The following is a 15,260-nucleotide window of genomic DNA, read 5'->3' on the forward strand; positions in this document are numbered from 1 at the left end:
TTTTAATGTGTTGGTTAGCTAAATCAGGTACCTATACAATGCAATTCTATAAATTCCTTGCGTTAAATTTCTAATACTTACATACCCTTTTCGTCAGCATTAATGGTATAACTGCATGTTGTCAGTTTCACAGCACTTCACTTGGATATACTGTACTGAAGCAAAAATCCCATCGATAATGTAAGGAAATATGACACTTTCTTTTGTTTGATTCAGTTGTTTCACTTATATGCAAGAGTTAAGTTGTTTGCTGTACAAAGAAGAGAGAAGTAGCTTTATGCATTGAAAAATGAGTCCGCACTCATAGTTTTTGCAAGCAGAGGGTTCCAAACCTCAGTGGAAATATCAAGATATAATACCGAGAATGTATAAGGAGAATGATAAATTACAAATTGTATTTCTTAATCAATCACTCTTCACTCTTATCTCATTTAGTCGTAACTTTAAAAATAATCAAGTATTTTATTTTAAACTTACTGTGTATGACAAAATTCCATAATCCTTCCTTAGTTCGTGAATTTTAATAATTTTCCAAATTCCAAATTCACTATTTTGCAGTTTGAATTCAAATCATAGAGAATAGAGAAATTAAGTCAATTTCATAGAAGATGATATTGGTACTTAGCAAAACCATACGTGGATCTGTATGAGTTTATTATTTCCATTTGCAAAAACATCGATTTAGTTTAGTTTGTAATTGTCAGGGAAAAATTTAAATTTTGTCCTGGAAAACCTGGAAAAGTCAGGGAATTTCATTTCTGCATGTTTGTAGCCACCCTGGTCACTCCTGATTAGGGATGGCCAAATGGATCCAGATCCATTCGGATCCGGATCCAAAAGTTACGGATCTGGATCCGGATCCGAAAATTCCAGATCTGGATCCGGGTCTGAAAGTTTCGGGTCCGAAAGTTTCGGATCTGGATCCGGATCCGAGAGTTTCGTATCTCAATCCCATTATAATATTACCACACCTTAAAAGGTATTATGATCTTCGATTACAAAGAAATTTTTCATTAGTTAGTCCTACAAGAATTTTTTTCAAGTGTTGTTCCTAAAATACTTTGCTACGCATCGGCTAACACACTCGTGCACAAATGTCCGAGGTGATTTTGTAAATGCCATTGAAACGAATATGTATTCATTCGAATGTATTGGAAATGAAAACACACATAAATGTGAGACATTCCATTCCAGGATGAAACCTTTAAAACATATAACAAGATAGAAATGTTATACAAAAATTATACAATTGTTCTACAGTTACAGTTTTACAAATTAAAATAAAACATTATAATATATGCAGTGTTAAATAATTACAAAGTGTAAGACTAACAAGGGAGGTTATCTAAGTGTCCCCCTCCGATTTCCATGAAACTTGGCAGGCGTATAGTGGGACCCAAAGAAAGAATTACGTGTTTTTTTTGTTTCAGCTAAAAAACTGTTTTAGGGGGCAAAACCCCCTCAAATGTCAAGATGAGGACAAATTGAAGTGAGGATCTGACCCTGTGTCCCCCTCCGATTTCCATGATACTTGGCAGGTGTGTGTATAAATGGGCCCAAATGAAGAAATACGTGTTTTTTTTTTTTTTTGTTTCAGCAAAAAAACAGTTTTAGGGGGCAAAACCCCCTCAAATGTCAAGATGAGGACAAATTGAAGTGAGGATCGGACCCCTGTGTCCCCCTTCGTTTTCCATGATACTTGTTAGGTGTGTGTATAAACGGGCCCAAATGAAGAAATACGTGTTTTTTTTTTTTTTTGTTTCGGCTAAAAAACTGTTTCAGGGGCAACCCCCCCCCCCCCCCTCAAATGTCAATATGAGGACAAATTTAAGTGGGCATTTGATTTATCTCCGATTTCCATGAAACTTGGCAGGTGTATAGTGGGGCCCAAAGGAAGAAATACGTGTTTTTTTTGTTTCAGCTAAAAAAAAACGATTTTACAGGGCGAAACCCCCTGAATTGTCAAGATGAATGACAAATTGAAGTGGGGATCTGACCCCTGTGTCCCCCTCCGATTTCCATGAAACTTGGCAGGTGTGTGTATAAACGGGCCCAAATGAAGAAATACGTGTTTTTTTTTTGTTTCGGCAAAAAATTTGTTCTGGGAGGCAACCTCCTCTCAAATGTCAAGATGAGAACAAATTGAAGTAAGGATCTGACCCCTGTGTCCCCCTCCGATTTTCATGAAACTTGGCTGGTGTATAGAGGGGCCCAAAGGAAGAAATACGTGTTTTTTTTTTTTTTTGTTTTTTTTTTTCGGCTAAAATATTTTTTGGGGGGGCAAAACCCGCCTCAAACGTCAAGATGAGGACAAATTGACGTGGGAATCATCTGACCCCTGTGTCCCCCTCCGATTCCCATGAAATTTTACAGGTGTATAGAGAGGCCCTATGCCCCCTGTTTCTTCCTATACCATATTTACGTGGTTTCGGGGTCAGATCCCCACTTCAATTACTCCTCATCTTGACATTTGAGGGGGGACCTCTATACGCCAGCCAAGTTTCATGGAAATCGGAGGGGGAGACTTAGACCTCCCTAGTAAGTGTATTAATTAATTACAAATCGCGCGCACACGCACTATATATATACGTATATGTGTATGTATATTATATATATATATATGTATGTTAGCAGGTAACAATATGTTTTAAGCACATTCTTACTTTCCAAAGAAGTGCATGTGGGATGGCAAAACGGATCCGTATCCAAAAATTCCGGATCCGGATCCAAAAGTACCGGATCCAAAAGTTTTGGATCCGGATCCGAAAAAAATTAGGATCCGGATCCGGATTTCGGATCCGCCAGTATCTGGATCTGGCCATCCCTACTCCTGATAACTGTGGCGTTAGTATGTAATGGCCAAGCTTCAGTGTTGACTGCATGAAATGTAAAACAATTATGAAAAGGAGTTGTGCTAGATGTTCACTCATCTGGCAGTAGTAATCTCACTATTTCACTATTTTTTGGCATGCATGGGTGCACATGTTTCACTTTCATTGCTAGATGTAGAAGTGGTCTTGTACACTGAATAACCCTCATTTGTTAGAATTCCAGGAAGAGAGAATATTGATTTATTAACTTACGTGAAGTGATTCAAATATTGTAGAACTGTGCCGACGATGCATTACAAAAATTCAGCATTAAAGTTAGCAACACTGTGTCAGGAGAGTTGCAAGTTCATTGCTCCTCTAGTACCACAGTTTACTTTGGGGACAAAAGAGGGAAGTGTATTTGTAAAGTTTGATTGGAAGAATATAAAGTTCGTGTGTGCATTTATTTTGGTTAAGATAGTCAGGGTAAAGACTTTTAAAATATGAAGAAATAATCAAAATAACAAAGAATTGGCCTTCTCAACTGATCAATCTTCTTTCATTTCATTATTGAAAATCTATGGGGACGTTTGGCCGTAACTTCTCCCTGTAGTGCATGGATCGATAACTGTATGAACGAATTGTTAATTGTAAAACAAAGAGTTGAAGATGTGAATGAGTTCATTGTATATATAGTTTGTGTGCAGTTGTTATGATTCAACATATTCTGGTTTTGTTCACATGCACAGTGTTTTTCAAAGTTGTGTGTGTTGTAATTACCAGAAAGAACAAATGCCTGCTGTCTTTTTTGTTGTGGCTGCTCGTATTTAAGATGTATACCGCCACTTTGAAGACATTTAAGCCAGCTTACAATATTTCTTTAATTTTATAATCGTGTTTGACTTGAATTTTTTTTAAAATTTAATCAATATATATTTATGCCAACACCTTGAAGCTGCCTCAATAAACGTAATGATGTGATGTCTTGAGAACCTAGTAAAGTCAGGAAATTTTCTTAGGAAATTTTAAATACCCTGTAGTAGGCATTAAGTACTAGTAACAGCTTTTGTTATTTTTTACCATCCACAGTTCTTTGCAAAGTTCAAGCTGTTTTCTTCATGATACATCAAATCATAACTTCCACATTTTTCTACTTCCCCAAACTCTTAGCTGCAATATTTTTCTTCTGTGTTTACATTCTTCAATTTTCTTCTTTTCTTCCATCTTCTCCAGCATATTTGCTGCTACCCATGGTTTCATGCTACTTTGCCTTTCTCTGTAATGTATAGCTTCTCCTGCTGCTTTCTGTATGGTTTTTATACTATTCCAAAATCATATTACTACAGTCAGCTCGACCTTTTTTGTTAGTGACTTCCTGTATAAAATGTATTTCAAAATTCTGTCTTTTTTGATTCTCCACAAGTTCCTCAATGTGAGGCTATTTCCTCACCTAGCCTCTTTATATCTTCTACTGACACTCATTTTGACCACAAGCAGAATGTGTTCTGAATTAATATCCAGCTCAGGAAATGTCTTTGCATTTTTCATGTAATCTCAGAATCTTCTTGTTCCAATATGTAGTCTGTCTAATATTATTTGTTTTTGTCTACATGCAGCTTCTTTTATGTTCTTGGAATGGTTATTCCCTTCAATCAGAGAGTTTCTTTCACCTTCTCGAAGAGTTCAGCTCTCTGATTTCTCTCCCTTAATCCATACTTCATATTGTGTTTATTGTTATGTAGAAATAAAAATGCATTCTTGTGAGATGAAAATGTTGACTTGTTAGCCTATTGTTCATGCTGTAGAACTGTACTGGCATAGCATAAAAAGACATCAGTAGGATCGCCTCCTAGCTGTAGCATGTAAGTGTGGAGAGTATATTCTTTTTAATTCACAAATTTTCTGAGGGTACTATCTAAGATAATACTTATTTATTTTCTGGCTTAGATCGTAGGTACTGTCTTCTACGTAGTGGTATTTGACTTGTACTTCTACATAGTGGTATGTACTTCTACATAGTGGTATTTGACTTGAAAGCCAGAAAGATTAAATTTGTAGAGACTTAGTTATGTGCAGTATATATACTTTCTCTTAATGACTTTCAAGTTCTATGAACAGCTGCATTTTGCACCAGGGCTGCCACTAAGGACTGACTAACATTTCTGAAACTTGCACCAGAAAGAAGCAGTTCTAATATTGAGTGTCAGTTCATAGGTGGATAGCAAAACTAAGTGGCTCTTGAGAGAGGAGTGCGGGGTCAATAGCTAAACACATGGGTTTCTGTCATGTTGTCTGAATGCTAGTGACAAGTGTTCATTAACTGTTAATAGAACATATCCATTGTCTAGTGCCCTTTGTTCACCTGTAGATGAGAAACAGAGGCAATGCCAGGATTAATCATGTAAACCCTTTTGCCACCACATCAAATACCAATCAACTTTTATTGGGCATCTATTATAATATGTGTAGAACCCTTTACTATATTGAGCTATAGGCGATTAATGAAAATTGGCCTCCCCAATCACGTAGTGGTAACGTCATCACCTTGTAATGAAGGGGTTCCGGGTAGAGGCACATTGCACAGTGGTTCAGATCCCATTTTAAACTAGGTCGAGTCCCGATTGGCTTTTCTGTGCATAAAGTGCGCTTAAAGCCAACCAACCTACCAATTATTAAAAATATCAAAGACACCACTTGAAGAAACAATTCTTTACAACAATGTTGATGAAAGAGAGAACTGTCGCTGATCTTGATAGAAATTGCCGCCAGTACAAGGAAGTAAATGTGACATTTCTTTCAGAGCAGTTTTAATGCTTTCCTGTTGTATATAGAAACATACAATGTAATATAATAATATTCTATATAATAATTATGTATAATGTAACAAACAATATAATATTAACTATTTTGTATATCAGTACATTTTCAGTTCATTCACGACATAATGTAACATTGTAAGAGTTAGTGTTTTCGGTCGAACATAGCTTTTGAAAATGAGGTGCTGAAGGGGGCATGGAATAAAATTAAGGGGTGTGCAAGCCACCTTTTGCACCCTTCTGGTGCCACCCCTGATAAAAAAGGAAGTGGTTTTTTGAAACTTAGAATATTTATAGTTTTAAAAAAAATCACTGGACAATGGGCTAGTAACAGCTTTTGATGCTTTTTAAATGTGGTGTAGCTAGTTAGTTCACATTCAATGTTGTATTATTTTGATTTTATATTTGTGTGTGTGAGAGAGAGAGGATAGAAGTTGCATCAATGGTGGTGGTGGTGGTAGTATGCATTTCAGATCGGGTATAATTGATCTGTGTCCATGTAAAGACATGTATTTTGTGGTTCATAAGCTGATGTATGAAGTTCATCTCGCATCTATTTAGAGAATATGATACACAGTGCACAGAAAATTTTGTGCATGTGTATTTTTAATGAATTGCATCTTTTAGTTGAGATTTTGCTACCTATTAAGATCTCATGTTTCGAGTTTGGTAACTAATACAAAATGGAAAAAATCGATTGCAAATAAAACTTTCCACTTAATAACGCCTCATATTTAGGGCTGAGTTAAAACTAGGGATGGTCGATATCAGAAATTTGATATCGCGATATATCAAGAAAATATCATCACAATATTTTTTCCCGTATCGTGATATCAGCTAAATATTGTCTCCACGATATATATCGCCAAAACATCATGACAATATATCACTGACACGATATATATTGTCAAAATATTGTGATAATATATTGTCTAGTTGATATCTCTCTGAACAGATGCCAATACTCTTAGCAATTCACACACACAATGCTTTAAAATTGTAATAATTAAAAGTTATTCAAAAGATTGATTAATGTAAGTATTCTACTCTATTTATATACATAATTTTACCCAGAATTTTGTTTTAAAATATTCAAGAATTACATCAGAATATTAAAATACGTTATGTAATCATAAAATTTTAAGTTTTTCACACAAAACTGGTGTAAAGGTAAAAGAAAATTCAAATTTTTCATAATCTCCAGGTTAATGCATTCAATTCGAAAGTGTTGGTTGGTACTTCTGCAGACCCTGTGAAAGGCCAAAATGCTAGAAAATTATCAATAAATAAGTTGCAACTGATACTTGCTGATGCCAATATATTGGCATTGTTATCAGTTCAGCCATACTTATATTACATTAGCTTTCCCTCATGGTTGGTAACAAGCCTTAATTCTTATTTGTTAAGGATGGCCAAAATAATTTGTATAGTATGTATTAAAATGAATTCAAAGATCAATTATGATGGATAATACAGAGCATTCCCTGACATTCGCTGTGAGACTCGGCGACAAGCGGCCCGGCATCAGCGCTTGTCTTTCCCGGTGAACGGGTCCGCGACAGTCGCACGCTACAGTCTCTTCTTTTTTTTTCACTCTCCCTTCCTTCGCTCTCTTTCCCTTTCTGTTGACTTTGCAGACTGACGCCAGTATAATCTTCCCTCGGAAGTTGTGGTGTGTCGTGTCCGTGTGTTGAACATTGTGGTTGAATATGGCACCACAAAAGTTTACATTACAACAAAGGATTTATCTTGTAGAGTGTTACTTCGGAAAGAGGAATTGTGGAGAAGTGCGATGACGTTTTGCAACGAAATTTCCTAGTGTTCCCGTTCCACATAGGACCACTATATTAAACCTTGTAAAAACGTGTGGACATAAAAATGGGAAAATCTAAATAATAAAGTATACAAAGACAATCCGCACACCATCTGTGAGTTAAAAGAGAGTATTGTACGAGAAATCTGGAGAATTACAGTAGACGAACTTGCACGTGTAAATGCCAATTTCCTTCGGAGATGCCAGGAATGTGTTGCAGCAGAGGGACATCATTTTCAACACCTTCTGTAGTCAAGGTTAGTACAAAATATGAAAACTGTAATTTTAATAGCCAACTCTACCGACTGTCGCGGACCCGTTCACCAGGAAAGACAAGCACTGATGCCGGGCCGCTTGCCGCCGAGTAACGAATGTCAGGGAATGCTCTGTAGATCTTCGAATATCCAAATAACATGATCTCAGTGATTGCTAGTAAAGTTCTTAAAAAAATCATGATGATAAATAAGTACCTGATACCTGTTTTCCTTAGATTAGGATACAAAAATTATCTGATATCTAAGATCAGAATCTTTAACCTTCTAACTGAACATACCATCTCCCTTGCTGTTTTTTTTTTTTTTTTTTTGTTTTTACTGGCGCAACCAACATATGCTGTTCCACTCACATTTCACCTGAACTTTAATTTTTTTTTTTTTTTTTGTGTAAGATGGGAAAAATATACTCCTATATTAACCAGAATATTGAAAAAAAGAGAGAGGATCAGCACCATGCTCCAGCTTCACTTTCAAATCTCCAAATACATTTAATCAAGAAGCCCCAGTTTTAAAATGCAAATTATCTCAATTTTTACCATTCTTGTAGTAAGCTTTTTTAAGAAGAATAAAACTTGAAAAACTTTTATTTCCTGTTGGTTGACAAATGGAATGTCTTTACACCATGCAGGCTGCATGGATTAGGTATATTTTATTCTCATGGGTTAGCAACACTTTTAGCACACCTGATTTTGTTTACAGAAGGTTGTAAGATTTCCACTCTAGATAAAACTTTATATGTATGCAACATGATATTTTCATATGAAAGGTGAAAGGTGTACTTGTTATCTATGTTTGGAAAACATTCATTAAATTCATTGCCTCGACACAAAAATCTACTTTTCTGTTTCTCATTGCCCTCTTCATAGTTGCCCTCATGTAGAATGGATAAGTTGAAGTCACTAGAGGTCATCAGCAGCCTTAATGTTCTTGATACTGGAGTAGCGTTGGATGAGGAAAGTCTCTCTTGATGGAAGAACAGTTTGAACCAGATCAGTCACAACTTCTATACTTGGAGGGTATTTGCATGAAAATGGGAAAGTAATGAATCAAGTTTCAAGGTCTTGGAGGTACTGGCGTTCTCAGATTTTTTTCTTCTAAGGGTGCTGGAATTGTAAAGGTGGATACTACACAACTGTGTTCTCAGGGGGAGGGAGGGATATGCAATAAAATATTTCATAATTACTATTTTTAATCTTAATTTTAAAAGTTCTTCAAAAAAGAAATTGGTAATTGGCAGTCATTTTAAGGCTAGCTTTCAGTTACCACTTTCCAGAGTTCATGCCTGCTTTCATTTGAAAATCTTTATTTTCTAAAAAATTGGAAGGGTCTGTAGCCCAATTAGCTCGCCCCCTGTGTGTACACCAGTGCTTGGGGGTAAAGTGGAATGCATCAAATCTGTTTCACAGATTACTTTCCAGTTTTGAAAATTATTTTTGTGTTGATTGTACTTTTAAGTGCAATGTCATATCAAAATAAAACTTATTTTTCTTTGTGTTTCAGAACTATGATACATCTGAATCCAAACTTAGGAGAGAATTTGAAGGATATGGCCCAATTAAAAAGGTAGGTTGAATTTAGCTATTTAGCTTGTGCCTATTGCATTCACAAGCTTGGTTATTATGGGCTTTTTCTTGTACCATTTTCTACTTTGCGACAGTAGTACTTTTTACTTCTATGAGGAAAGGGGATATGCTTGGACAAAACAGGAAAAATTACTTCTATCAGCATTACAGCAAACTGCACAAGACTGTTTCCTGTTTCAGAGTACATGGATTGTAAATATAAAACCATTGAAGATGTGAAAGAGTAAAATGTACAGATGTACTCTGTGTGCAATTGTTGGAATTCAATACATTCTAGTTTTGTTCACATGCACAGTTTCTTTCATGGTTGTGTGTGTTGTAAAAAACAAGAAAACAAATGCCTGCTGTGTTTTTTGCCATGGCTCTGCTTGAATTCAAGGCATATAAGCCAGGTTAACCTTTTGAGTCCCAAGGCCATTTTCACAAGTAAGCCTCACGGTCCCGAGCCGATTTTGAGCAAAATGCAGAGTTTCAATTAAATGAGTGTAGATCGGAGACTAATTGCCCTAGAGAGATGAGTGATATACCGTTGTACGCGGAATGAACCAGAGATTCAGACTAGATGAAATTTATGAAAATTCGGCGTATATATGGAGGGGGAAAGGGGGAAAATCCCCTGAAAATACTTTTTTAAAAAATGGAGCCCCCCCCCCCCCGAAAAAAAAGGATATGAAAAGTTCAAAATGCACATAGAAATTATCGCTGGCATGTAAGAAACAGAAAAATATTTGAATTATTATCATATGACCAATGTAACTTGAGTTGTACATCCCAAAAAGGAATGGCCCTAGAGATATGAAAGATATACTGTTGTACGCAGAATGAATCACAGATTCAGACGATATATAATTTATGCACATTCGGCGTACATATGGAGGGCGAAAGGGGGGAAATCCCCTCAAAAATACTGACTTAAGCTTCAAAATGCAGCAGTACCTTGAAATGACTTTAGCTCGGAGACTATTTGCCTTGGAGTTATGAACTATATACCGTTGTACGCAGAATGAATCACAGATTCAGACGATATATAATTTATGCACATTCGGCGTATATATGGAGGAAGAAAGGGGGGAAATCCCCTGAAAATACTTTTTTTTTAAAAAAAAAATGGAGTTTGGCCCCCCCGAAAAAAAAATATGAAAAGTTCAAAATGCACATAGAAATTATCGCTGGCATGTAAGAAACAGAAAAATATTTGCATCATTGTCGTATGACCAATGTAACTTGAGTTGTACCCCCAAAAGGAATGGTGGGCACGCCACTGATTCAAGCTTCAAAATGCAGCGGTACCTTGAAATGACTATAGCTCAGAAACTAAATGCCCTAGAGATATGAAAGATATACCGTTGTACGCAGAATTAATCACAGATTCAGACGATATATAATTTATGCACATTCGGCGTACATATGGAGGGGGAAAGGGAAATCCCCTCAAAAATACTTTTCTTAAAAAATGGTGTTTCCCCCCCGCCCCCACCCCCCCCCCCCCCCCGAAAAAAATGTCAAAATGCAAAATGTATGCAAATTTGGCGTATATATGGAGGGTGAAGGGAGAAAACCCCCAAAAATTATTTTAAAAAATTGTTGAAATGTTTGAAATTTATATTTTCCCTTGAAAAGAGACGCAAAAGAGAAGTCCCTTTTCCCGCCTTTTCACCTCCATTTTCATGAAGAAAAAAAGGTGCAGGAAACATTTCTGTTAAATACATGTGTTAGGAACAATATTTTAAAAAAATTAAATTCTAGCCAAAAATAGAAAAGTTATAACGTAAAAACTAACCTTGACACAGCATCTCGATCGAGACGCTTGCAATTGTGAGGGTTACTTTTAGGTATCTCGATCGAGATGCTTGGGATCCAAAAGGTTAATGAAAATTTTAAAAATGTGCAATATCTTTATACTAGAGAAGTTTGACTATAGTGTTAATGCACATTTTGCATGTTTCATTTTCATGCAACTTCTACCCAGTATGCTGCACCTTAATTGTTTATTTCTTCTTCAAAAAATGTTTTTAATTAATGTGTAATCCAACGGAAGATGTAGAGTATGCATTCATAATCATAAATGTGCAGAGAAAATTGTTTTACAGTCATCCAAATTTTAAAGCTGACTTAATTTACTTCCTACTATTTTCTTGCCATTTAAGGATAATATGTTCAATATGAATGTTCATAGTTATGCATGTATTGAAATCAACATACAAATACAGTGCACAACACATCATTTAGTGAGGTGCTTCTATTTGCCCTAACGACGATTAAATGACTGCAATGTTGAGAGCCTTTTGTGATCTTTTATTTTTCACACTGTGATGTGCTGCATTTGTATACTAATTTCTGCACAAGACATCATCTCATCTGCTGAAGGCTTTCTTTTTCATTATCATATCTTGAAATGGCATATGTGGAGTATGGCATGGAGTTGTTACTACAAAACTGGTTATTTTTACTTTAAAATAAAGATTTATACTGGCTTACTAGCCTACTCTTTGTAATGTTTCAAACACCATAAAACTTCACTGGCATAGTATAAAGAGACATCAGTAAAATTAGCAGCAGTTACAACGCAGGTAGAAGGCCTGTTGTCCTACTAGCACTGTATGAAATTATGGGTATAAAAGAGTTCACATATTTTCCAATGGTATAGAATAACTGTAGTTGATTGATTCTGTTGGTTATTTTTACGTTGCTTTTCTGCCACTTTGGGCTAATTGAGAATGAGTGGTGACATGATGAAATTGAAAGGACACCAATACCCTGGCCAGGATACGAACACAGGACCTCTGGTATCATAGCATAATGTGCTAACCACTCTGCCATGGAGGTTGGCATAATAACTGTAAGACAGATATACAACTATTATATTCTGGCTTAGATCGCAGGTACTGCCTTTTATATAGTGGTATTTGACTTGAAAGCCAGAAAGATTAAATTCCTAGAGTTGGTTATGTGTAGTGTTTATACTTCTACCCATGACTTTAGTTTCTATGAACAGCTGCATTTCGCACCTGAGCTGCTACTAATGACTTATCAACTATTCTGAAACTCATCAGAATTTGATATTAAATTATTCTTATGTGTTGTTGACTGCCATTATGTCTTAGAACTCACCGTCCTCAAAACTTACACATGTCATTCTTCATCATTGTATTATTACCCCTCCCTTATTCTGGAAATTTTTTTAACGAATTATTTTAACTAGATGTTGAGTAATGTAGGTGATAGACTGGATCCTTGTTGTAGTCAACTTCAAATTACGCTTCCTTCTGCCATTTCTTCTATTCTCACTTTAACTCATGTTTAATATCCAAATTGCCAAAGAACCACCTCCTGTTTCTTCAGCATCTGTAAGTTTCATCGAATGAACTCTATCTGGAGCTTTCTCCAGATCCATAAACAGTTCTTTCCTTCTTCTAGGCATCTGTCATCGGTTGCCTGCTGTAATCCAATTGCATATCTTGTATCGTTTTCCTTCCTGAAACCATACTGTTCTTGCAACTCTCCATTACCTTTGTATATGAGTACCTATATGTAAGATATTTTTTGCTGAATACGTAAGATCTCCTCCTTTCCTTTGCCAAGCACATTGTTAGTTGGCTAGGGAGGTTATCTGATTCCTTTTGCCATATAGCTCACCTACTTACTTTTCCCATAGATTTAGTATTCCTAGTTTCTGATTGTGAAACCTTTGCCATTTTCTTATCCTCAGTTCTTAGCAAACTTCAAGCTGCTTGCTTCACGATGTATCAAATCATAACTTCCACATTTTCTACTTCCTCACTCTTAGCTAGTTGTTTAGATTCCTGCATTTGCTCACTTCTTTGTTTACGTTCTTCACTTTTCTTCTTTCTTCCATATTCTCCAGTATATTTTCTCTCCCTTAATGCATGCTTCATATTGTGTTTATTATTATTATTATGTAGAAATAAAAATACATTCTTACAAAAAAATGGCTTATTAGCCAATTGTTTGTGCTGCTTCAGGTACTGTAGAACTGTACTGGCATAGCACAAAAAGACATCAGTAGGATAGCAACAGTGTCAAGTAGGATCTCCTCCTAGCAGTAGTATGTAAGTGTCCAGAGTAGGTTCTTTCACAAATTTTCTGAGGATACTATCTAAGATATGAAAGCTTATTTATTTTCTGGCTCAGATCGCAGGTACTGCTTTTTACATAGTGGTATTTGGCTTGAAAGCCAGAAAGATTAAATTCCTAGAGACTTAGTCATGTGCAGTATTTATACGTCTATACGTCTACTCATGACTTTGGAGTTCTATGAACAGCTGCATTTTACCCTTGGGTTGCCACTAAATACTGACCAACATTTCTGAAACTCTCACCAGATAGAAGCAGCTCTAGTTTTAGACACTTTTTGTGTAGGTATCTTATACCAGTTCCCTGCTGTAATCCAGTTGCATCTCTTGTACCCTTTCCCTTCCTGTAACCAAGTTGTTCTTAGAATTTTCCACTAACTTTAGTATAGGAGCATTGCTTTAGGACTCGTAGGAGAAGTTTTGCTGAATATGATATGAGGCTCATTGTCCTGTAGTCACTACATTACTTTTCTTCTGTAGAGGTACGAAAACGGTATCTCTGAAGTCTGTGGGCAAGTCGCCTTTCTCTTAGATTTCAGTAGGTAAGCAGATGTCCTTCTGTCTATCCCTTGCCTATGCACTTTGTTAGTTGTATAAGGGTCAATTCCTGTTACCTTTACATTCTTCATTTCCATAAGTGGTTGCTTACATTCTTTATCAGTCTCCTTAATTTTCTATAGCGAAGTTATCTGGATGATTCATTTTGTCATAAGGCTCTTCTCCATACTTTTCCCATAGATTCAATGTTCCTAGTTTGTCTGTGTAATCATTGCCATCTTCTATCATCCACAGCTCTTATTTGCAAAGTTGAAGCCATTTAGGGCTCTGCAATATCGGTTGAATATCGATATTGAGTCGATAATATCTATATCAACAATATAAAAAATACCGATATTGATGCTTCCGAAAATGCCAATATTAACTACCGAAAACACCGATATCGATGCTACCGAAAATACAGACACATCTATATCTTTCAATTTGAAGTTTCATCCCTGCCCTCTTCAGGAGCTCTACCTGCTCATAGCGTCGAACATATGCATCAAGCAGAAAAATGTTATCACAAAATAATTTGTGCTGTGTATATGCTGTATATCGAGGCAAGACCAAGAACGAGACAATCATTTACAACTTGAGACCAAGTTTTTGCCAAGTATTGTCTCGTATCGTATCGATTCCATCCCTATACTTGGTCACACAAGGGTAACCATCAAGTTCTATGAAGTAGAAATCTTGTCCTTTATATTGGTTGTTGCATGTATTTGCTATCCATGTTAATCAGAGGCAATCTCTAATCATTCACTTCCCAAGTTCTGTCCCCGTGTGGTGAGCGCATTACTTATGCTTGACTTAACTTGTACGTAAGGAATGCAACACCACCATACGTTGATAATATCAATACATCAACATCAATATTTTTACAATATCGATGCTTCAATATTTTAAAAATATCAACTCTATATCGAAAAATTGTACAGCCTTAAAACCATTTGCTTCGCAATGCATCGAATCATAACTTCCATATTTTTCTGTTTCCTCATATTAGCTTGTTATTTTGATTATTTATAAGGATTCACTCTCACTGCCACCATAGAGGTGAAGACATCACGTTCCAGCCTTATAATCTTCCAAGGTGGCCCAACTAAGGCAGTGAGAATAACCAAAAGTAAACACCTTCACCACAATTTTTACTGACAGAGAACATTTCAATAGCAATGTTGATGATTAATGTGCATGCATGTTCAATCAGCCTATTCTACTCTCAAACATTTTGTCAGCAATCGCTCTTCCAGCATTGTAATGAGTCGGCTCTTGTTCCTCTCATTTGAATTAAACATGTGTTGACTTGTCACAGGCATAGTTTCATCA

General features: G+C 36.1%; 1 protein-coding gene across 1 annotated transcript in view; it reads left to right on the forward strand.

Annotated features, from left to right (window-relative positions):
- snRNP-U1-70K (small ribonucleoprotein particle U1 subunit 70K) overlaps nt 1-15,260 on the forward strand; it is an 85,880-nt gene that overhangs the window by 45,421 nt on the left and 25,199 nt on the right. The window contains exon 4 of the mRNA XM_083126542.1: nt 9,215-9,277. Within this exon, the coding sequence (XP_082982668.1) occupies nt 9,215-9,277 (63 nt within the window). The remainder of the gene's footprint in view (nt 1-9,214; nt 9,278-15,260) is intronic.

This window comes from Lepisma saccharinum, chromosome 8 (genome assembly GCF_977018435.1).
Source record: "Lepisma saccharinum chromosome 8, izLepSacc3.1, whole genome shotgun sequence".
NCBI classification, from domain to species: domain Eukaryota; kingdom Metazoa; phylum Arthropoda; class Insecta; order Zygentoma; family Lepismatidae; genus Lepisma; species Lepisma saccharinum.